The sequence below is a fragment of the Hyla sarda genome, chromosome 6 (genome assembly GCF_029499605.1).
Source record: "Hyla sarda isolate aHylSar1 chromosome 6, aHylSar1.hap1, whole genome shotgun sequence".
NCBI classification, from domain to species: Eukaryota; Metazoa; Chordata; class Amphibia; order Anura; family Hylidae; genus Hyla; species Hyla sarda.
The window spans coordinates 102,937,652-102,960,675 of NC_079194.1; the positions used below are offsets into that span (position 1 = coordinate 102,937,652).

General features: G+C 43.0%; 1 protein-coding gene across 2 annotated transcripts in view; it reads right to left on the reverse strand.

The window, feature by feature from the left end:
• LRIG1 (leucine rich repeats and immunoglobulin like domains 1) overlaps positions 1-23,024 on the reverse strand; it is a 123,932-nt gene that overhangs the window by 60,202 nt on the left and 40,706 nt on the right. For both annotated transcript variants that reach the window (XM_056524563.1, XM_056524562.1), the window contains exon 2: positions 7,890-7,961. In XM_056524563.1, coding sequence (XP_056380538.1) covers positions 7,890-7,961 — 72 coding nt within the window. The remainder of the gene's footprint in view (positions 1-7,889; positions 7,962-23,024) is intronic.

The window sequence follows — 23,024 nt, forward strand, 5'->3', positions numbered from 1 at the left end:
CTCCTCATACGGCCTCCCCGCTACCCCCCCCCCCCCTTGTCTCCCGCCCGGGCTCCTCATACGGCCTCCCCGCTACCCCCCCCCCCCCCTTGTCTCCCGCCCGCGCCGCTCAGCTCCCGCTGCTACAAGACTACAACTCCCAGCGTGTCCTCACTGTAAGGCCATGCTGGGACTTGTAGTCTTGCAACAGCAGACAGATGGGAGTTGTGTGGCGCTGGCAGGTGAGAGGGGGGGGGATGTAAATCACTGTAGTGTCCCGGTAGCGCAGTGAGGGTAGTGGGGAGAAAGTATGTCGGAGCCCGGGCGGCAGCAGCTTTTCCTGCTCCATGTTGGAGCTGGAGTAAATTTAGTCAATTTTTATGGCCGTTGCGACAGTTTATTGCGCAACTGCGACTGTCTCAGTTAATAAATTCCTGACCACTGCAAGTAAAAACTGAAAACTTGCGTAAATTAAGCGGGAAAAAAAAATTTGACTTTCTAGCTCTTGCTAGGGAAAGTCGCACAATTTATAGGGTAGGCGCAATTGCGACAATTTTGCGCCAAAAATAGTCAGAAAAAAATGACTAAACCCCTTAGTAAATGCCCCCCATTGTTACTAAATGAAATCCATCATATCACCACCCTGAAGACTCCTACATGAAAGTGACGACAGGTTTCCTTTAATAACATGGAATATCCCTTTAAGGCAATGGCACTTTTACACTGAGTTAGAAACATTACACATTATAGCCCATATGCAACCACTGGAGAAGCCAGTACTTATTTTTATTTATTTATTTTTTTTTTATTATTTTTCTATTTTTAACTGGCAAATTGTTTTCAGAAATGTTCTCTAATAGCCTGCGCTTTAGTAATATACTGTTGCACCTGTATTTTAGCAAAACTTATCTTGTCATTACACAGGATTTTAGACTGCAAAGGTCACGTGCCGACCTTAGACCTCAGGATCGGCTTTCCTATTAAATCTCTTCCACATCCACAATTTGTTATGTAAATAAAGATGCTGTGCAATCTGGTTGTCATTAGGACAAGCTATCAGAAAGTGAAATCCGCACAATACTGGAATGCTCATCTATACATTTTCAACTTTTTAGCAAACAGGACTCGCTATACAACACAATTTCATGAAAATTGGATACAGCACCAATCACGAGGTCCGGTTAAGTGCAGGCTAAAATAATGTATTGCATCAGAGAATACAAATGCACAAATGCGACATTTTGGCTAGTGATCCTTTCTCAAGCATAGTGCATACATAAATACAACAATCTTATATAGGTAACAAATACACGTGATAGGTGGAAACACAGATTTCAAATAGTGCAGCATTATTCATTAAGCCAACCCTCCAAACTCCATAGGTTTAGACAGTGGTCATGTGACATAAGAGCTGTCAAGCATAAAAACATTCAAAATAGAACATAAATGGGGTGTGCTAAATCTAGACCAATTGGAATGGCAGACAAAGGGGAACTCCATACTGTCAATGCAGGTCTCTGATGTTTTATACCTTACAGTAAGCGCTGTGATCGCAATAAATCCATGCTCCGTCCTTTCCGTTTGTAAACGATGAAAATGCGGTTGCGCAAAGATCACACGTGATCGCAGCTAGCCGGAAGTCTAATTGCCTATCTGTGTATAGGGGATTCCCCAGCTGTGCTGACAGTGCTATGTACTAGCGCATGCGAATCCCCTATACACAGATAGGTGATTAGACTTCCGGCTAGCTGCCATCACGTGTTTACAAGCAGATAGGACGGAGCATGGAGTTATTGCGATCACAGCGCTTACTGTAAGGTATAAAACATCAGAGACCTGCATTGACAGTATGGAGTTCCCCTTTGTCTGCCACTCCAATTGGTCTAGATTTAGCACACTGCATTTATGTTATATTTTGAATGTTTTTATGCTTGACAGCTCTTATGTCACATGACCACTGTCTAAACCTATGGAGTTTGGAGGGTTGGCTTAATGAATAATGCTGCACTATTTGCACCTGTGTTTCCACCTATCACGTGTATTTGTTACCTATATAAGATTGTTGTATTTATGTATGCACTATGCTTGAGAAAGGCTCACTAGCCGAAACGTCGCATTGGTATTCTCTGATGCAATAAAGTATTTTAGCCTGCACTTAACCGGACCTCGTGATTGGTGCTGTATCCTGGAATGGGGACTTTGTATCTGAATCCAGCATTGGCAAGCTGGTGGATATCATGCACCGCACTAGAGGCCATCCTGTGCTGATTCTACTACACTTTGGACTGTGTATATATATATATATATATATATATATATATATATATATATATACACATACATACACACACACACACACGCAAACACAAGTGAGATTTTATAGTTTTGTGTCAATTAGATATTTCTCTAATTAACACAATTTTCTTAGCCGGCTCCTTAAATGATGGCGGCTCAATCTTCGGCCACCCTCCTTGATTCTCCTGCTCGTAAGCTGCATACTGAAGCAATTACCTGCTCACTTCAACCTCAGGAGTGAAGGGGCACCTCCAGCATTTGCTGAATTAGCACCTTTATTTTATGCCTTAAAAGAACAAGCTTTTCCCAAGTCGCACATTCTGTGGCAAGACCCCCGAGATGAAAATAATAAGAGGAACCAAAGAAAATAGTGGACGCCCAGCAGATATCCTGTGGTGGTCTTCAATTACGGAAGAAAAACATAGTAAGAACCTGTCTACTAATCTAGGCACATTGCACATTTTGTAATGTGGGATTCTGGGACATTAACGAGGTGTTAAACTAATATCAGTGTGTTCCACTGCAAAGAAGCCCGAACTATATAAAAAATATAATACAATATCAGACCATTCTATGCGGGTTTGTAAATTTCAATGGCCTTAAGAAGTCCAGCAATAATACAAACTGCATCCACTGAATACTTGAAAAAATTATAATATAATATAATATAATATTAATTTAATATATATATATATATATATATATATATATATATATATATATATGAGCCAGGGCAGGCTAGAACCCCAATGGGGGACCAACCCCGTGACTTCTCCATGCTCCCAACTCATGATTTTTTTAAATGCAGCAGCAAAAACATATGCAAAAAACATTATAACAAAGAAAACTGGTGGGACTTTATGATACCTGTTTGGGCAGAATGAATCTCCTAACAGGTTCCTTTTAATAGAGGCTGGCCCCAGGTCAAAAAAATTATCAATTAATATGGCTAGAGAGGAGGGCAGCTACAACAATTGTGCTCTGAACAAATAATGAACAGCCCACTGATTTTAAAATTGTGTAATGCTTTATTTCTCCTGTGGTGGCACTGCAGGGAACTAAACACTTGTTGCCAGGATTCTTCATAGGTTAAAGCTGAATCGGCATCACAAATTTCCTGACAGGTTCCCTATAAATAAATAAAAAATCCTCAAGAAGAAATGTGAAAATGAGTTTCTAAACCCAGACAATGGTTAGGCCCAACATTAAACCCAATGTGTAACTGAACAGCATGGACTGATAGGTTGAGTTTAACCACATAAGTCCAGCATTCTAGTTGGGAGAAGAGATTGGCAATTTCCTCTGAAGGAGCAGTAGAGATTCTTGAGATGATAGAAGAGGGGGGGGGGGGGGTTATTTTAAACCAGAAAAACCTGCACTACTTCTTTTATATGTCAGAAGAGGACATCCACCCAAATCCAAATAGCTTAAAAAGGGATGTACGGTATATAGGAAAGTCTGATTTTCTTCCTACATTTATAAACTTATAAAGACATTTACATTTGGGCTTTCTACATCATCTTTAAATTTCTGAAGTGAACCAGACTTGTATCAGAGTGGTTGAAACGCCTCGACTGTTCCATCCCGCTGATAACATGGTCTCATTATAATGTACACACAAGCCATATTTAATCATGTCAAGTGAAATTGTTAAGTCAGGTGTAACAAAGATAACTCGGCTTCTGTCTGGCATTGTGTAGGACAAGTAAAGACATTTCTGTAAGCGATACACAGTATTGTGTTATGACCAATCAGTCAGTCAATTTCCCATTAACTTGTCTTCGCTTGGCGCGTTCTTTTGACAAGATGTAAAAACAACCATGAACACTTTATTAATTCTGCACATATACGTTGCTTTTATGGTGCTGTAATAATTGTTTTTTTTGCTAACTCTATATTTTCTGCCTTTCATAAACAGATGCCTAGGCTGAGGAGGGCTTCTCCATATAAAATATTTATGCACCAGCTGCCAATATGGTGTCAAGTAAAAACAGAGGCTCTTAAAACTAGACCATTTGTACCTTACAAGCTGATGTACTAAGTAATAATAATCTCCTAACAATGGGAAAAAGATTTTGAGGCAGAAACAGGGATTATATTATATTTGTAGGCTAGGAAAAGAGGGATTATTATTAAAGTACAGTGTAATACTCTCAATGGGCAAGTATATAAAGGTTATTTTTGCTTCCGTTTTAAAAATCTTTTTGCTGGTCAGGGGAAATCTGTTATCAACTTTTATTTTATTTATTTTTTTTAGGGAATGTATAACCAAAAGTTACACATTATTTTAAAATGTATAAGATATATTTATATATATATATATATTTTTTTTTTTTTTTTATCTGATCAGCCATAAAAAAAAACATATAGTTTTTACATTAGCTACTAGAGCAAACACAACTGGCTATAACATTTCTAGCTTTTGGCAGTTTGCTTTTCAGCTTTGCTGTATAGACTAGGTCAGGGTCAGTAGAGACATAGCATTATTGGAAAGAAGATTTTATTGAAAAAAAAAAAGGTAGGGCAGTAACCATATTTACCCCTCCACTTCCAGCTTGAGGGAGTTAGACCACAGTAACTTCAGCCCAAACTGAAACTTACGGACCTTTAGTTTGGCCAAATTAGTTCTGCTTACAAAGTACTCAAGGTGCTTGGAAAAGATTGATACAGTTATATGAGATTTCAGACTATCAATCCCGGATTTTGCAAGGAGAAATAATTTGCCCAGACTAAACTAATCAAAGACAGATCCACTAGAATTAGTTTGGGCCAAGGTAACTGTAGTTTTGCTTACCTCTGTTCTCCATACATTTCCTGGTTTCTTGAGATGAGTCCTAAACTCCATTCTTTCCTGAACACTGTATTACCGTATATACTCGAGTATAAGCCTAGTTTTTCAGCACGATTTTTCGTATTGAAAACGCCCCCCTCGGCTTATACTCGAGTGAACAAAAAAAAATGTTTTTGGCTTTAGCTGTGAGGGGATGGTCCTGGCCGTCCATCTCCACCTGTCAATCCCTTATCAGTGATCTTCAACCTGCGGACCTCCAGACGTTGCAAAACTACAACTCCAAGCATGCCCGGACAGCCATCGGCTGTCCGGGCATGCTGGGAGTTGTAGCTTTGAAACATCTGGAGGTCCACAGGTTGAAGACCACTGAGAAGGGATTGACAGGCGGTGATGATGAAGGGGTGTTAATGACGGGGGTCTGGATGATGACGGGGGTCTGGATGATGACAGGGGGGGGATGATGACATGGGGGGGGGGGATGATGACATGGGGGGGGGGGGATGATGACATGGGGGGGATGATGTATTTCTCACCCTAGGCTTATAGTCGAGTCAATAACTTTTCCTGGGTTTTTGGGGTGAAATTAGGGGCCTCGGCTTATTTTCGGGTCGGCTTATACTCGAGTATATACGGTAATCTATGAACATTTTTTTGCACTTGCTCATCATGTTCTAGCCTATGTACCCACTTAAATTACATGCACAATACATTTTCGCAAATAGCAGGCATCCATGTAACAGGAAATGCTCATGTCTGGAAAGGCAATGACCTCAACAAAGAGTGGAGGTCTTGTTCACAGCAAATGTCCTGTCCTGAATGTCAGAAATCCAAGGTCCTTTTTTTTGATGGCCGGGAAATAGCGGCATGAGTGAAGGCACCATGGCATGCTAAAGCTTCGTTTTGCACAGCTATGAATGGTCTTCCAAGCATTCTAGCTGTTTAGCATGGGGAACTTGGTAAAGTTTCTTCGAAGAGTTAAAAAGCAATCCATGCCTGAATGTACAGTGATCCCTCAACTTACAATGGCCTCAACATACAATAGTTTCAACATACAATGGTCTTTTCTGGACCATCATAAGTTGAAACCAGACTCAACATACAATGTTACGGACAGTCCAGATCTGTGAAACATGTCAATGGCTGGAAGAACCGACCAATCAGAATGGGAATTCACTGGTAAAACCCCTGTATTACTGAAGCGTATGCACTGACTGGTGTCTGGTAGCGCCCCCTACAGTACAGGGAGGTATTACATGTTCTGTACCAGGGTTAGCTGCTCCTTTGGACACCAGGTGAGGGCGATTCCATTACATTTTTAGGACACTGTGTACTGTACAGGTCCCTGAAGAAGCTCCTGTCCTCTACATAGACCAGTGTTTCCCAGGCAGGGTGGCCCCAGCTGTTGCAAAACTACAACTCTCAGCATGCCCGGACAGCCTTTGGCTGTCCGGGCATGCTGGGAGTTGTAGTTTTGCAACAGCTGGAGGCTCCCTGCTTGGGAAACACTGACATAGACAGTGATTACAGCTCCCAGCAGGTCTTTCTTCCTTTTATATGTAAGGATTTGCTCTATCTATATTAGTTATCTACTTATTTTTCTCACTTTTTTTTCTATTTTTGGATGACATTTTGGTGCCTTTAGAACCAATTACCAGGTTTCCATAGAGTGATGGTCTCAACATACAATGGTTTCAACATACAATGGTCGTCCTAGAACCAATTAATATTGTAACTTGAGGGACCACTGTATAGGAAATTAAACCTAACCCTGATATCTAATACATTCCTAAAAAGTACAAAAACTCACAAGTCATAGGGGACATTTGTTTATTATAGTCATTAGAGAACGTGACTAGGAAGATGAAGAGGAGGAAGGGAATTGTTTTCTGTTACATCCATTAGGAACAAGAACACTTTATTCACTGGCTTTTATGCCAATTTGATTTGGGACGGAATCTCCCACACTGACACACTCAATATAGAATAAATTCTATAGGACTATGTTTAAATCATTTGGTAGTTCTGTTTTCTTGCAGCTTTCATGGCCCAAACTAGAAATGGCAGTCACCATTCATAGAGAAGAGTCTTCCAAATCTTACGCAAGACTAAAAATGTAAACTAAAGGGTCATTTTTGTCAACTTCTATAGTGCTCTTGCAGACGGCGCCCACGTCCAGGTTGGCACAATTTTCCATGTTTGTGATTGGTATGATGGTAAAATGGGCCTTGCTGTCTAAATGCCCAGCAATGTTGCTTTAGGGTCACATCACTCATCTCTGCCTAGTGTTGGAGAACTTTGCACTCTGTGCCAACAAGACATCGTGATCCTAATCTTGTGTTCAAGAAATGGATGGCGAATAGAGCGAAGAAAAAAAATAATAATACTGTAGGCATTGGCAGATAGTTAAACAATGCCATGTGCAAAAATTTACTGCCGTCCATTAAGAACATTCACAATGACCCATATTTGTAGGACCACTGCCACCCTGGCTTTTTACATTTGTTTAGCCCTGGCTGGATGAAGCCATGTATGAATGCTATTGTGGGCAGAAGCGGATGCTTAGATGTAGAATTAGATGCCTCGTGGAACTTCCAGTCCATTCCAGCAATCACAGGAACAACTATATTTGTCTAATTGATACAGTAAAAATAAGAGTAAAGAAAAGCTCGGTATACAGAACAGATATATAAAAAGACTAATCTGCTGATGTAACTGAACCAGGAGAAGCTGGCGCCCAGGGACCGGGTATTTGGTTTCAAACCCCCAGCTAAAGCATCAGAGATCTCCTGTAAAAGTGCAGCAAAAGCTACAGAAAAATACTCACACTTCCCGTAGACCTTGCAGCTCCACAAAGGCAGCCAGATCGATCTCCTTCAGCTTGTTGTGGCTCAGGTTTCTGTTAGAAAAAACAAAGAGAAAAGGCAATGGAATCAGCACATGGCAGTCACTGAGGTCAGCAAAAACCTGCCTGACAATTCTTCTGGATCGCATGGAGAAAACGATCCACTGTTATACAAGAACACTTAGGAAATGGCAATGCTTTTTCAGCTGCGGCAAACAAGTCAATTACAAAGGCACTATGAGGAGACATGAAATGCCGGGATGCTGCGTTCTCTGGTAATTAAATCAGCAAATTTAGCCGGATTAGCCAAGTTTTGTTTTCATTTATTTTCTTTGGTTCAGAGAGTCAAACAAATCAATCTTCAAGCATTTAGTCAGCGACAAGCTCATTTGTCTGGTTTTCGAACCATTAGAAGAATTATGGCAATTAATGGGATGTTTGTCCCACAAGATAAGCCAGGAAAGGAGAAACGGTAAGACTGTGCAGGGTCTAAAACACAAGACTCTTATAAAAGTCATTGGCTTTTCATATAAAAGTGTGATTTTAAAGGGGTTATCCAGGGAAAAACTTTTTTAGATATCAACTGGCTCCAGAAAGTTAAACAGATTTGTAAATTACTTCTATGAAAAAATATTAATCCTTTCAGTACTTATGAGCTGCTGAAGTTGAGTTGTTCTTTTCTGTCTCTGATGACACCTGTCTCGGGAACAGACCAGTTTAGAAGCAAATCCCCATAGCAAATCTTTTCTACTCTGTGCAGTTCCCGGGACAAGCAGAGATGTCAGCAGAGAGCACTGTTGCTAGACAGAAAACAACAACTCTACTTCAGCAGCTGATAATTATTGAAAGGATTAAGATTTTTTAATAGAAGTCATTTACAAATCTGTTTAACTTTCTGGAGCCAGTTGATATAAAAAAAATGTTTTTTCCTAGAATACCCCTTTAAATGGTTGTCCCATCTGGTAAGACCCTTCTATAAATGAGCTGATCTCCACGGGTCTGGCAAATGAGAGCCCTGGTGATAGGTGGTAAACCAGACAGTTCTCCTGTAGCAGCAACCATCCATGGAAACACATGGTCGTGCCAAGTCCTCCAGCAAGGAACGGCTTTTCCAGAGCAACTCACCCCTCTCTATTTTAATAGGCACATAAACTTATAATGTCCATATGGACTAAAGTGGTTCGAACAGGACATTTTTTAGTTCCCAGCTTTCTGAAAATCAAGAACTGCCAACCTACTACTTTTGCAGTAAAAAAAAAAAAAAAGCCCTATGTCCACAGTGAGGAATCTGAAGCAAACAAAATGCACCATATTTGTGTGGATTTTGGAGCGGATTTTGCCAGCTGTGGATTTTCCACTACAGATTTTATGGCAAATGCTGTATACAGTGATCCCTCAACTTACAATGGCCTCAACAGACAATAGGTTTAACATACAATGGTCTTTTCTGGACCCTTGTAACTTGAAACCAGACTCAACATACAATGCTACAGACAGTACAGATCTGTGAAACACATCACAACTGGAGGAACTAACCAATCAGAACGGGCATTTTACTGGTAAATCACCTCTATTACTGAAGTACATGCACTGATTGGCTGTCTGGTAGCGCCCACTACAGTACAGGGAGAAACTACAAGTTCTGTACTACTCCTTACCTGTGCCAGGGTTAGCTGCTTCTTTGGACACCAAGTAAGGGTGGCTCCATTTGGGACACTGTGTACTGTACAGGACCCTGAAGAAGATCCTGTCCTCTAAATAAACCATTGTTTCCCAACCAGGGTGCCACCAGCTGTTGCAAAGCTACAACTCCTAGCATGCCCGGACAGCCAACGGCTGTCCAGGCATGCTGGGAGTTGTAGTTTTGCAACAGCTGGAGGCACCCTGGTTGGGAAACACTGACAGACAGCGATTTACAGCTTCAAGCAGCTCTCTCTTATTTTTATATATAAGGACTTGCTTTATCTATATTAGTTATTTACTTATTTTTCTTTAATCCTCACTTTTTCCTATTTTTGTTTGACATATTGGTGGCTTCAGAACCAATTAACAGGTTTCCATAGAGATATTCTAAAATAAAAGATAGACAGCGCTCCGTAGTGTGATATCGTTGATGCACAATTTAGGCTAGAGGTAAAAGAGCGCTTACTGCAAATGGTTACACTCAGCCAAGTGCAACAAGTGATAAAGGTATCAATAGTGAGGCATCTGCAGCTATTCCACGTCCGAAAGAATACAGCAAAAACAGGAACTCCAATGTGGTGACGGGATTGAGAGCGCAACGCGTTTCACAGATAGACTGCTTCATCAGGTGCCTGATGAAGCAGTCTATCTGTGAAACGCGTTGCATCATGGGTGAATAAACCTCATTTCCTTTAACCTGGGTGTCTTGCGCTCTCAATCTCGTCACCACATTGGAGTTCCTGTTTTTGCTGTATCCATAGAGAAATGGTCTCAACATACAATGGTACAATGGTCGTCCTGGAACCAATTAATATTGTAACTTGAGGGACCACTGTATAACATTAAAGAATACACTTCTCTGTCTGAACCAAAATGGTCTTATTTGTCTACAGCTCAACTTTCGTTTTACCCCAGCAAAATGAAATATGGGTAGGAGCATAAGACAATTTTTCTCTTGAAAAGTTTTAGTAAATATGGGCTTTTGGCTTTAAAAATCTGCCCTTGCCGATTCTGCTGCAGATGCACAGTGTTTCCACAGACTTTTCAATTTTTTCAAAGTCACTGGGGAAAGTCTGCTAGAAATTCTGCAAGGATACGTTCGCATTGGGTGGATCTTCGGCGAGTTTTCCGCTGCGGATTTTCTACAGCATCTTGTGAAGTCATACTAGCAGTACATACACCCGTGTGAATGGACCCTAAGGATTTGATGCAGATTTTTTGAGCAAATGTGCAACAGATTTTAAATGCACGTGTAAAAGGTATCCTTACTGTGCAAATCTGCAGCAAATATGCAATGTGTGGCCATACCCTAAAGTAGGGCTGGGTGGTATACCGGTTCATACCGAATACCGAAATGTTTGTGCTGCACGATATGAATTTTTCACCATACCGCAATACCGGTTTGGCCCCTCCCCCTTGGAAATGAATGAATTATCAGCCCAGCGCAGCGCTGTCCCCACATCGGGGAACTAATATGTGACCCGCCAGCTCTGTTCTGCTCCCCGCCTCCCCCCCCCCAAATCATGTGACCCGCCAGCGCTGTTCTGCTCCCCCCAAATCATGGTCCCCGCCAGCGCTGTTCTGCTCCCCCCAAATCATGTTACTCACCAGCGCTGTTCTGCTCCCCCCAAATCATGTTACCCACCAGCGCTGTTCTGCTCCCCCCAAATCATGTTACCCGCCAGCGCTGTTCTGCTCCCCCCAAATAATGTTACCCGCCAGCGCTGTTCTGCTCCCCCCCAAATCATGTTACCCGCCAGCGCTGTTCTACTCCCCCCCAAATCACAACTTACCTACGTTGGCCTTACGCTGGGGACGGGAACGTCGGACAGCCGTCAGCCTATCACCGGCCGGAGTGATGTCCCGCCCAGGCCAGTGATAGGCTGAGCCCACTGTCATGTAAGAAGCCGGCATCTTACATGACAGGGCAGTGCTTGCGGGTGACATATGTGAGTAGTACCCCGCTGGGCTGATAATTAATTTGGGGGGAGCAGAACAGTGCTGGTGGGTCACATGATTTGGGGGGGGGGGGGGGAAGCAGAACAGCGCTGGCGGGTCACATGATTTGGGGGGTGAAAGAAATACCGTTATATACCGTGGAACCGCCATAAGTCACAAAAATACGGTGATACACATTTTTGGTCATACCGCCCAGCTCTACACTAAAGTTTCCAATACAGCAGCCTCCACACCTGCGTACAGGTCACGTCCCTTGTAATGAAAACAGACAAAAAAATACGAACAGAAAACTCTCCTACTTTAGTGACTGTAAGTGCACTTTAATTGTAAAGTATAGGGATCAATAACAAGAATAAGTATATACATGTTGACAGACATTTAAAAAAAAATATGTGACCCCTATAGATAATGCAGTCAATTGAATTGAAGTGTGCGGCCTCCTTATACAATACATGTCATATTCAATAACCGCCTCTGATGTTTGATGCCATTATTGTATTGTAATCTATGTAGACCGAAACCCGTTTAGTAATGATCTATGCGGAAGGAATTCCCAATACAAACAGGTCCAGGACGGTGCACACTAACTATTCCTTTGTTACATGAATCCCTCTATAAAAGAAAGCTTTAGTGGTCATTCAGCATAAATCGCCAAACATCAATCTGAATGAAAGTCACATAAAACGTAGACTGACAGCGCATTCAGAGCCCAGGCCTCATCTGATAACATGTAGGACAAAAATGGGATTTGCTCGGCGGAGATTGCATTACTGGTTAACCACATAATAAGGTTACGCTCAACGTGTCACTACTCATTTCTACTATAGTGAGGAAGACTTAATGGACAAATAAAATATCCATATGAAATATTAAATCCCATGTAATGCAGCCTGACAAATGCTGATGCATGCAGGTAATCTGCAGTTAAAGGGGCGCTAACTTCACCCCTCCCCAAACAAAAACACTAGGCTGTGACACAAAGGGGTGCACCCCCCCATAGACATCTTATCCCCTATCCAAAAGGATAGGGGATAAGATGTCTGATCGCGGGGGTCCTGCCGCCGGGGACCACCGAAATATAGCACGCAGCACCCACAGCCGTCACGCCCCCTCCCATAGACTTGCATTGTAACATCTGTTTGCATCCGTTATCGTCCTATCTGTTAACGGGTGAATGCACTGTTATTAAAGGGCCAAATGGCGCAGACCACGACCGTGAACAACATTCTGTTACATATGTGTGGGCCCTCGGAGCAGTACCCCCGTTATAAATAAAAACCGTATCTATTATGGGTCTATAAAGCCATCATCACGTTAAAGGGGTACTCCGCCCCTAGACATCTTATCCCCTATCCAAAAGGATAGGGGATAAGATGTCTGATCGCGGGGGTCCTGCCGCCGGGGACCCCCGAAATATAGCACGCAGCACCCACAGCCGTCACGCCCCCTCCCATAGACTTGCATTGAGGGGACGGAGTCGTGACGTCACACGGGGGCGGAGTCATGATGTCACGATCTTCCGTCCCCGTGGCCGGGAGCCAGACCCTCCAGCGCTTCCGGAGCAGTAACAGGTGGGTGCTGCATTCTATATTGCGGGGGTCCCCAGCAACGGAACCCCCGCGATCAGACATCTTATCCCCTATCCAAAGGATAAGATGTCTAGGGGTGGAGTACCCCTTTAAAGGGGTACTCCACTGGAGAACATTTTTATTTAAATCAACTGGTGCCAGAAAGTTAAACAGATTTGCAAATTACTTCTATTAAAAAAAATCTTAATCCTTCCTGTAAGGAAGTTCTTTTCTTTTTGAATTTCTTTTCTGTTTGACCAGAGTATTCCGTCTGACCACAGTGCTTTCACAATCCTTTCCCATCTGTTTGCACCCATCTGCGCTCATTTACGGGTTTTATTTTTAAGGGAGAAAAGACTGTGCATGCAGTATTTTTTTCTCCCGTCAAAATTAAACGGAAGGAAAAACGGACACAGTAAATTTAACATTAAAGTCTATGGAAAATGGATGAGCCTTTAATGTCATCCGTTTTTTGATCCGGTTTTACTTCTGAGCATGCTCAGAACAAAAACAACATTTTTTGTTTGTATATTAACTGAACAATAACAGATCCAAACGGATAACATCTGTTTGCATCCGATATCGTCCTATCCATTAACGGGTGAATGCACTGTTATTAATGGGCCAAATAGCGCAGACCACGACCGTGAACAACATTCTGTTACATGTGTGTGGGCCCTCGGAGCAGTACCCCCGTTATAAATAAAAACCGTATCTATTATGGGTCTATAAAGCCATCATCACGTTAAAGGGGTACTCCGACTCTAGACATCTTATCCCCTATGCAAAGGATACAGGATAAGATGTCTGATCACGGGGATCCCACAGCTGGGACCCCCACGATCTCTGTGCAGCACCCAGCGTTTGTTTAGAATGCTGGGTGCGGGCGGCGAGGGTCGTGACGTCATGGCCATGCCCCCTCTCATAGACTTGCATTGAGGGGGTGTGGCGTGGCCGTGACATCACGATCCCCGCACCCAGCATTCAAAACAAAATGTTCCAAAATGCTGGGGCAGTGCAGTACCCCTTTAACCCCTTAAGGACCAGGCCATTTTATACCTTAAGGACCGGAGCGTTTTTTGCAATTCTGACCACTGTCACTTTAAACATTAATAACTCTGGAATGCTTTTAGTTATCATTCTGATTCCGAGATTGTTTTTTCGTGACATATTCTACTTTAACTTAGTGGTAAAATTTAATGGTAACTTGCATCCTTTCTTGGTGAAAAATCCCAAAATTTGATGAAAAAAATGAAAATTTTGCATTTTTCTAACTTTGAAGCTCTCTGCTTGTAAGGAAAATGGATATTCAAAATATATTTTTTTTGGGTTCACATATACAATATGTCTACTTTATGTTTGCATCATAAAATTGATGAGTTTTTACTTTTGGAAGACACCAGAGGGCTTCAAAGTTCAGTAGCAATTTTGAAATTTTTCACAAAATTTTCAAACTCACTATTTTTCAGGGACCAGTTCAGTTTTGAAGTGGATTTGAAGGGTCTTCATATTAGAAATACCCCATAAAAGACCCCATTATAAAAACTACACCCCCTAAAGTATTCAAAAAAACATTCAGTAAGTGTATTAACCCTTTAGGTGTTTCACAGGAATAGCAGCAAAGTGAAGGAGAAAATTCAAAATCTTCATTTTTTACACTCGCATGTTCTAGTAGACCCAATTTTTGAATTTTTGCAAGGGATAAAAAGGAGAAAATTTTTACTTGTATTTGAAACCCAATTTCTCTCGAGTAAGCACATACCTCATATGTCTATGTTAATTGTTCGGCGGGCGCAGTAGAGGGCTCAGAAGGGAAGGAGCGACAAATGGTTTTTGGGGGGCATGCCGCATTTAGGAAGCCCCTATGGTGCCAGGACAGCAAAAAAAAAAAACACATGGCATACCATTTTGGAAACTAGACCCCTCAGGGAACGTAACAAGGGGTAAAGTGAACCTTAATACCCCACAGGTGATTCACGACTTTTGCATATGTAAAAAAAATATATTTTTTTTTTACCTAAAATGCTTGTTTTCCCAAAATGTTTACATTTTTAAAAAGGGTAATAGCGGAAAATACCCCCCAAAATTTGAAGCCCAATTTCTCCCGATTCAGAAAACACCCCATATGGGGGTGAAAAGTGCTCTGCTGGCGCACTACAGGTCTCAGAAGAGAAGGAGTAACATTTGGCTTTTTGAAAGCAAATTTTGCTCTGGGGGCATGCCGCATTTAGGAAGCCCCTATGGTGCCAGAACAGCAAAAAAAAAACACATGGCATACCATTTTGGAAACTAGACCCCTCGGGGAACGTAACAAGGGGTAATGTGAACCTTAATACCCTACAGGTGTTTCACGACTTTTGCATATGTAAAAAAATATATATTTTTTTTACCTAAAATGCTTGGTTTCCCAAAATTTTTACAATTTTAAAAAGGGTAATAGCAGAAAATACCCACCAAAATTTGAAGCCCAATTTCTCCCGATTCAGAAAACACCCCATATGGGTGTGAAAAGTGCTCTGCTGGCGCACTACAGGTCTCAGAAGAGAAGGAGTCACATTTGGCTTTTTGAAAGCGAATTTTGCTCTGGGGGCATGCCGCATTTAGGAACCCCCTATGGTGCCAGGACAGCAAAAAAAAAAACCACATGGCATACCATTTTGGAAACTAGACCCCTTGGGGAACGTAACAAGGGGTAATTTGAACCTTAATACCCTACAGGTGTTTCACGACTTTTGCATATGTAAAAAAATATATATTTTTTTTACCTAAAATGCTTGTTTTCCCAAAAATTTTACATTTTTTAAAAGGGTAATAGCAGAAAATACCCCCCAAAATTTGAAGCCCAATTTCTCCCGAGTACGGCGATACCCCATATGTGGCCCTAAACTGTTGCCTTGAAATACGACAGGGCTCCAAAGTGAGAGCGCCATGCGCATTTGAGGCCTAAATTAGGGACTTGCATAGGGGTGGACATAGGGGTATTCTACGCCAGTGATTCCCAAACAGGGTGCCTCCAGCTGTTGTAAAACTCCCAGCATGCCTGGACAGTCAACGGCTATCTGGCAATACTGGGAGTAGTTGTTTTGCAACAGCTGGAGGCTCCGTTTTGGAAACAGTGGCGTACCAGACGTTTTTCATTTTTATTGGGGAGGGGGGTTGTATAGGGGTATGTGTATATGTAGTGTTTTTTACTTTTTATTTTATTTTGGGTTAGTGTAGTGTAGTGTTTTTAGGGTACAGTCGCACGGGCGGGGGTTCACAGTAGTTTCTCGCTGGCAGTTTGAGCTACGGCAGAAAATTTGACGCAGCTCAAACTTGCAGCCGGATACTTACTGTAATCCTCCTCCCATGTGAGTGTACCCTGTACGTTCACATTGGGGGGGGGGGGAACATCCAGCTGTTGCAAAACTACAACTCCCAGCATGTACGGTCTATCAGTGGATGCTGGGAGTTGTAGTTTTGCAACCGCTGGAGGCTCCGTTTTAGAAACAGTGGCGTACCAGACATTTTCATTTTTATTGGGGAGGGGAGGGGGGCTGTGTAGGGGTATGTGTATATGTAGTGTTTTTTACTTTTTATTTTATTGTGTGTTAGTGTAGTGTAGTGTTTTTAGGGTACAGTCACACGGGCGGGGGTTCACAGTAGTTTCTCGCTGGCAGTTTGAGCTGCTGCAGAAATTTTGCCGCACCTCAAACTTGCAGCCGGATACTAACCGTAATCCTCCGCCCATGTGAGTGTACCCTGTACGTTCACATTGGGGGGGGAACATCCAGCTGTTGCAAAACTACAACTCCCAGCATGTACGGTCTATCAGTGCATGCTGGGAGTTGTAGTTTTGCAACAGCTGGAGGCACACTGGTTGTGAAACACCGAGTTTGGTAACAAACTCAGTGTTTTGCAACCAGTGTGCCTTCAGCTGTTGCAAAAGCTACAACCCCCAGCATGTACGGACAGCGGAAGGGCATGCTGGGTGTTGTAGTTATGCAACAGCTGGAGGCATACTACTTTGGCTGGGGATGCTGGGGATTGTAGTTATGCAATAGCTGGAGACACACTGGTTTACTACTTAACTCAGTGTGCCTTCAGCTGTTGCAAAACTACAACTCTCAGCAGTCACCGACAGCCAACGGGCATGCTGGGAGTTGTAGTTATGCAACCACCAGATGCACTACTACAACTCCCAGCATGCACTTTAGCTGATTGTGCAAGCTGGGAGTTGTAGTTACACAACAGCTGAAGGTACACTTTTCCATAGAAAGAATGTGCCTCCAGCTGTTGCAAAACTACAAGTCCCAGCATGCCCATAAGGGCATGCTGGGAGTTGTGGTGGTCTGCCTCCTGCTGTTGCATAACTACAGCTCCCAGCATGCCCTTTTTGCATGCTGGGAGCTGTTGCTAAGCAACACCAGGAGGCTGTCACTCACCTCCAACGATCCTCGCCGCATCAGGTCAGTCCCTCGTCGTCTCCGCCGCCGCCGCTGCTCCTGGGGCCCCGATCCCAACAGGGGCGCCGGGGATCGGGGTCCCCAGCACCCGGGGTGCACGTCCCGCACCCGCTCACGTCCTCCGGAAGAGGGGCGGAGCGGGTTGCGGGAGTGACACCCGCAGCAGGCGCCCTGATTGGTCGGCCGGTAATCCGGCCGACGAATCAGGGCGATCGTGAGGTGGCACCAGTGCCACCTCACCCCTGCTGGCTATGGCTGTTCGGGGCCGTCTCTGACGGCCCCGATCAGCCAATAATTCCGGGTTACCGGGTCACTGGAGACCCGATTGACCCGGAATCCGCCGCAGATCGCTGGACTGAATTGTCCAGCGATCTGCGGCCATCGCCGACATGGGGGGTCATAATGACCCCCCTGGGCGATATGCCCCGATGCCTGCTGAACGATTTCAGCAGGCATCGGGGACCGGCTCCGCTCCAGATGGTTGCGGGGGGCCGGTAAAACACATGACGTTCTCATACGTCATGTGTCCTTAAGGACTCGGAAATGGAGACGTATGAGAACGTCATGTGTCCTTAAGGGGTTAAATAACATATATGCATATACACACACACACACACACAAAAAAAAAATCATTAAAAAAATATATATACAGTACAGACCAAAAGTTTGGACACACCTTCTCATTCAGAGTTTTCTTTATTTTCATGACTATGAAAATTGTAGATTCACATTGAAGGCATCAAAACTATGAATTAACACATGTGGAATTATATACATAACAAAAAAGTGTGAAAATATGTCATATTCTAGGTTCTAGCCACCTTTTGCTTTGATTACTGCTTTGCACATTCATTCTCTTGTTGAGCTTCAAGAGGTAGTCACCTGAAATGGTCTTCCAACAGTCTTGAAGGAGTTCCCAGAGATGCTTTGCACTTGTTGGCCCTTTTTCCTTCACTCTGCGGTCCAGCTCACCCCAAACCATCTCGATTGGGTTCAGGTCCGGTGACTGTGGAGGCCAGGTCATCTGGCGCAGCACCCCATCACTCTCCTTCTTGGTCAAATAGCCCTTACACAGCCTGGAGGTGTGTTTGGGGTCATTGTCCTGTTGAAAAATAAATGATGGTGCAACTAAACGCAAAGCGAATGGAATAGCATGCCGCTGCAAGATGCTGTGGTAGCCATGCTGGTTCAGTATGCCTTCAATTTTGAATAAATCCAACAGTGTCACCAGCAAAGCAACCCCACACCATCACACCTCCTCCTTCACACCAGCACACCTGTGAAGTGAAAACCATTTCAGGTGACTACCCCTTGAATCTCAACAAGAGAATGCCAAGAGTGTGCAAAGCAGTAATCAAAGCAAAAGGTGGCTACTTTGAAGAACCTAGAATATGACATATTTTCTGTTGTTTCACACTTTTTTTGTTATGTATATATTTCCACATGTGTTCATTCATAGTTTTGATGCCTTCAATGTGAATCTACAATTTTCATAGTCATGAAGATAAATAAAACTCTGAATGAGAAGGTGTGTCCAAACTTTAGGTCTGTACTGTATATATCTCACAGCAGAACTATACAAATTATGAAGAAATAGTACTGTATCATATATGGACTCCTTTACACTGCATGTATAGTTCAGGGCCTGAGGGAGTGGTAGAGGACTTCTATCTTTTGTGTTCAGTGTCAGCCATCACTCCCTCAGCTTTTCACTGATCTATGTCATATATAACACTGGTCATCTATTGTCGCGACCACTTGTGTGTGGGAACTGTTTTTTTTTTACCGCTAAAAAATTATTTCCGTTTATTTTCTGCACCCAGAAATACAGAATTTTTTTACACAACTGTCATATTTTCCACTGCACTTTTCTCCCTAAAAGGCCTTTTTTTCCTGTACCCACACACAAAAAAAAAATTACTAAACAATTACTGAAACGTGAAAATAAGTTAATAAGAACGCCATTTCCTTGCCAAGTCTGGTTGCGTTAAAAATACATGATCCAACACAGAGATACTAAATCAAAAACACACGAGAGTCAAAACAGTGATAAATATAGCTGTCACTCTACGGAAAACCGACCGGGAAAGATGAAACGATTCCTTGACTTTCTTAAAACAACAACATATGAGCTATGAACATCGACAGCTCTGCAGTGGGCGACATGTACTCCACAAGGCGGGGCTGCGGGAACAACACATACTCATTTATATGGTTCTAACACAAAATGCTGGTCTTGTAGAAAACTGCACCCAATCACAATGCAGCTTTCAAGTTTAAAAAAAATTTAAGCTGAGCTCTGATTGGTTGCTATAGGCAACAAGACCAGCTTTTTCTCGACATATGCAGGATCGGAACTGTAACCATTTCCTACCTATATATTTATTTAGATTTATTTTTAATTTATATTTTTATATAACTTTTTTCTTTATTAAAAGGGGTACTCCGGTGGAAAACTTTTTTTTTAAATCAACTGGTGCCAGAAAGTTAAACAGATTTCCAGTGCTTATTAGCAGCTGTATACTACAGAGGAAATTCTTTTCTTTTTGAATTTCTTTTTTGTCTTGTCCAGTGTTCTCTGCTTACACCTCTGTATCATACAGCTGCTAAAAAGTACTGGAAGGGTAAAGATTTTTTTATAGAAGTCATTTACAAATGTGTTTAACTTTCTTGTACCAGTTGATTTAAAAAAATGTTTTCCACCCGAGTACCCCTTTTAAGGGGTACTCCGGTGAAAACCTTTTTTCTTTTAAATCAACTCGTGGCAGAAATTTAAACATATTTGTAAATTACTTCTATTAAAAAATCTTAATCCTTCGTGTACTTATTAGCTGCTGAATACTACAGAGGAAATTATTTTCTTTTTGGAATGCTCTCTGATGACATCACGAGCACAGTTCTCTCTGCATGTCCTGGGCGTTGGGCTATAGGAATTCTAAATCCCTGTGCACATATACACAGTGAAATCGCTAGGTTTATGTGAACCAGGGCTGGTGCAAAGATTTTTGCCATCCTAGGCAAAAGTTAATTTTGCCACGCGCCCCCCCTGACACCACCCATTGGCCCACTGGGTGACACGGCCCACCTCACTACTGGGGTGACACACTGTAACAAGCCCCCTCCTCATATAATTAGCATACTTCTGGGGTGACACACTGCAACAAACCTCCACCTCATGCTGCTGGCTGAGCAAATGGTTCGGATGCTTGTTGTCTAACTTTCTTGCGGCAGCCAGAACAGCACCCCCCCCCCCCCCCATCAAGAGGGCGCCGTAGGCGGCTGCCTATTTTGCCTATAGGCAGAGCTGGCCCTGATGTGAACTCTAAAAAAAATTGGTCGACTAATCGACCATCTGATTAATTGATCAAAATAGTTAACAACTAGTCAATTGTTGACAACTTTTTATAATCTACTAGTTGTCGATTAATCGATTTGTTGTTTCAGCCCTAAAAAGCGACAAGGTCAGAGGTCAGAGCTGTCACGCAGTTTTGGCATAGATTCGACAATGAAAATCTGCATTAATGGCATTTAAACATAGGTGCTTATAAGACAGGTAGCAGGTTCTACCCCTGGGACATTTTATACTACAAGGTACACAAGCAAATTTAGCAAAACAATGTTATTTCTACACACCCTTTAGTCTACACATAATGGTAACATACTGCCGAACATCTACAACGAACATCCTGACAGCGTATACACAGTGTTACAGGTTACAAAAATGTTTATGGGATTCTTACGTTTTAAAAATGGAAAAAAAATATATATTTTCCAGCTTTTTGATCTATATCATATCTTAGAATATATTCTTTAAGAACCTTCAAAACATTAGCATCATATGTCGTTGTTCCAGAGGTCGACGCCATCTTAAAAGCATCTGTCTGGGAGTCTGCGTCGCCAGAGGTCTTAGAATTTAAGCAAACATTTAAGACTTCCATGCCGTCTGAAATACCCGAGCTCAAAACACTGGTGATTTATCAGGTACGATGGGAGCACAGTAAAAGTTTGTTCTTGGTGGTCTACCATAATCCGCTGTACTAATATTTCAGCGGCAGCCACAGTCATTCAGAAGCAAATATAGAAAGGATTCTATGCTGTGAAGTGGTGGCTAGCGAGGTTTTCTTTTTTAATAGGGTTCTCTCAAATTATGTAAAGGAGGTTAAATGTGCCGAGCATGTGTAGCGCTGCAACTTACGTATGTTAGGAATCAATTTCCGTCACCAAAGCTACATCGTAGTCAAGATGCAGTTTATGTGGTGTTTTTCTCAAAAATAGTGGATTTTAGTAAATGCGTGTAATCTTTAGCATTTTATGCCTTTATGCCCTTTTTTCATTCCATGTGATTCAACATTCTTTGCTTTTGAAAAACTAGCCCAGAATCTAAAATCGTCACAGAAGTGTGGCGTTTCATACTTCTTATTGGCATCCAGTTAAGCCTTAAAGGGGTACTCTGAGGAAAACATCTTATCCCTTATCCAAAAAAAAAGGGATAAGATGTTAACTTGTGGGGGTTCTCCAATGCGGCACCCCTGTCATTCAGTGCACGGAGAAAACTCTGCTCCGTTCCCGATGACTGGCGATGCAAGCCCCCACACCCCCTCTTAGGGCTGGGCGGTATGACCAAATGTGTGTATCACGGTATTTTTTAAACTTTTGGCGGTTCCACGGTATATAACGGTATTTCCTAAACCCCCCCCACCCCCATATTAATTATCAGCCCACATCCCCATCGGGGTAAATACATATCACCCGCAAGCGCTGCCCTCCTCGTCCTGTTTGTTGCGGCCGCCGGTGCGGGCACTCTACTGTATGCTGTATCCCTATGCCCGGGCTGCAAAAGGTAAACAAAATAAACTTTAACGCACCTACGTCGGCCTTACGCTGGGGACATGAACGTCGGACAGCCATCAGCATATCACCGGCCGCAGCGATGTTCCGCCTCAGCCGGTGATAGGCTGAGCCCACTGTCATGTAAGAAGCCGGCTTCTTACATGACAGTGGGCTCAACCTATCACCGGCCGAGGCGGAACATCGCTGCGGCCGGTGATATGCTGATGGCTGTCCGACGTTCCCATTCCCAGGAAACAAGTGAGACCAATACCGGACCAACAGGAGCTGAGTTAAAGTTTATTTTATTTTTTGCAGCCCAGGCATATGGATACCGCACAGTATAGAGCAGTGGTCTCCAACCTGCGGACCTCCAGATGTTGCAAGACTACAACTCCCAGCATGCCCGGACAGCCGTTGGCTGTCCGGGCATGCTGGGAGTTGTAGTTTTGCAACATCTGGAGGTCCGCAGGTTGGCGACCACTGGTATAGAGTGTCAGCGCTGGCAACAAACAGGACGAGGAGGGCAGCGCATGCGGGTGACATGTGAGTAGTACCCTGATGGGGACAGCGCTGGGCTGGGCTAATAATTAATTGGGGGGGGGGCAGAACAGTGCTCGCTGGGCTGATTCATT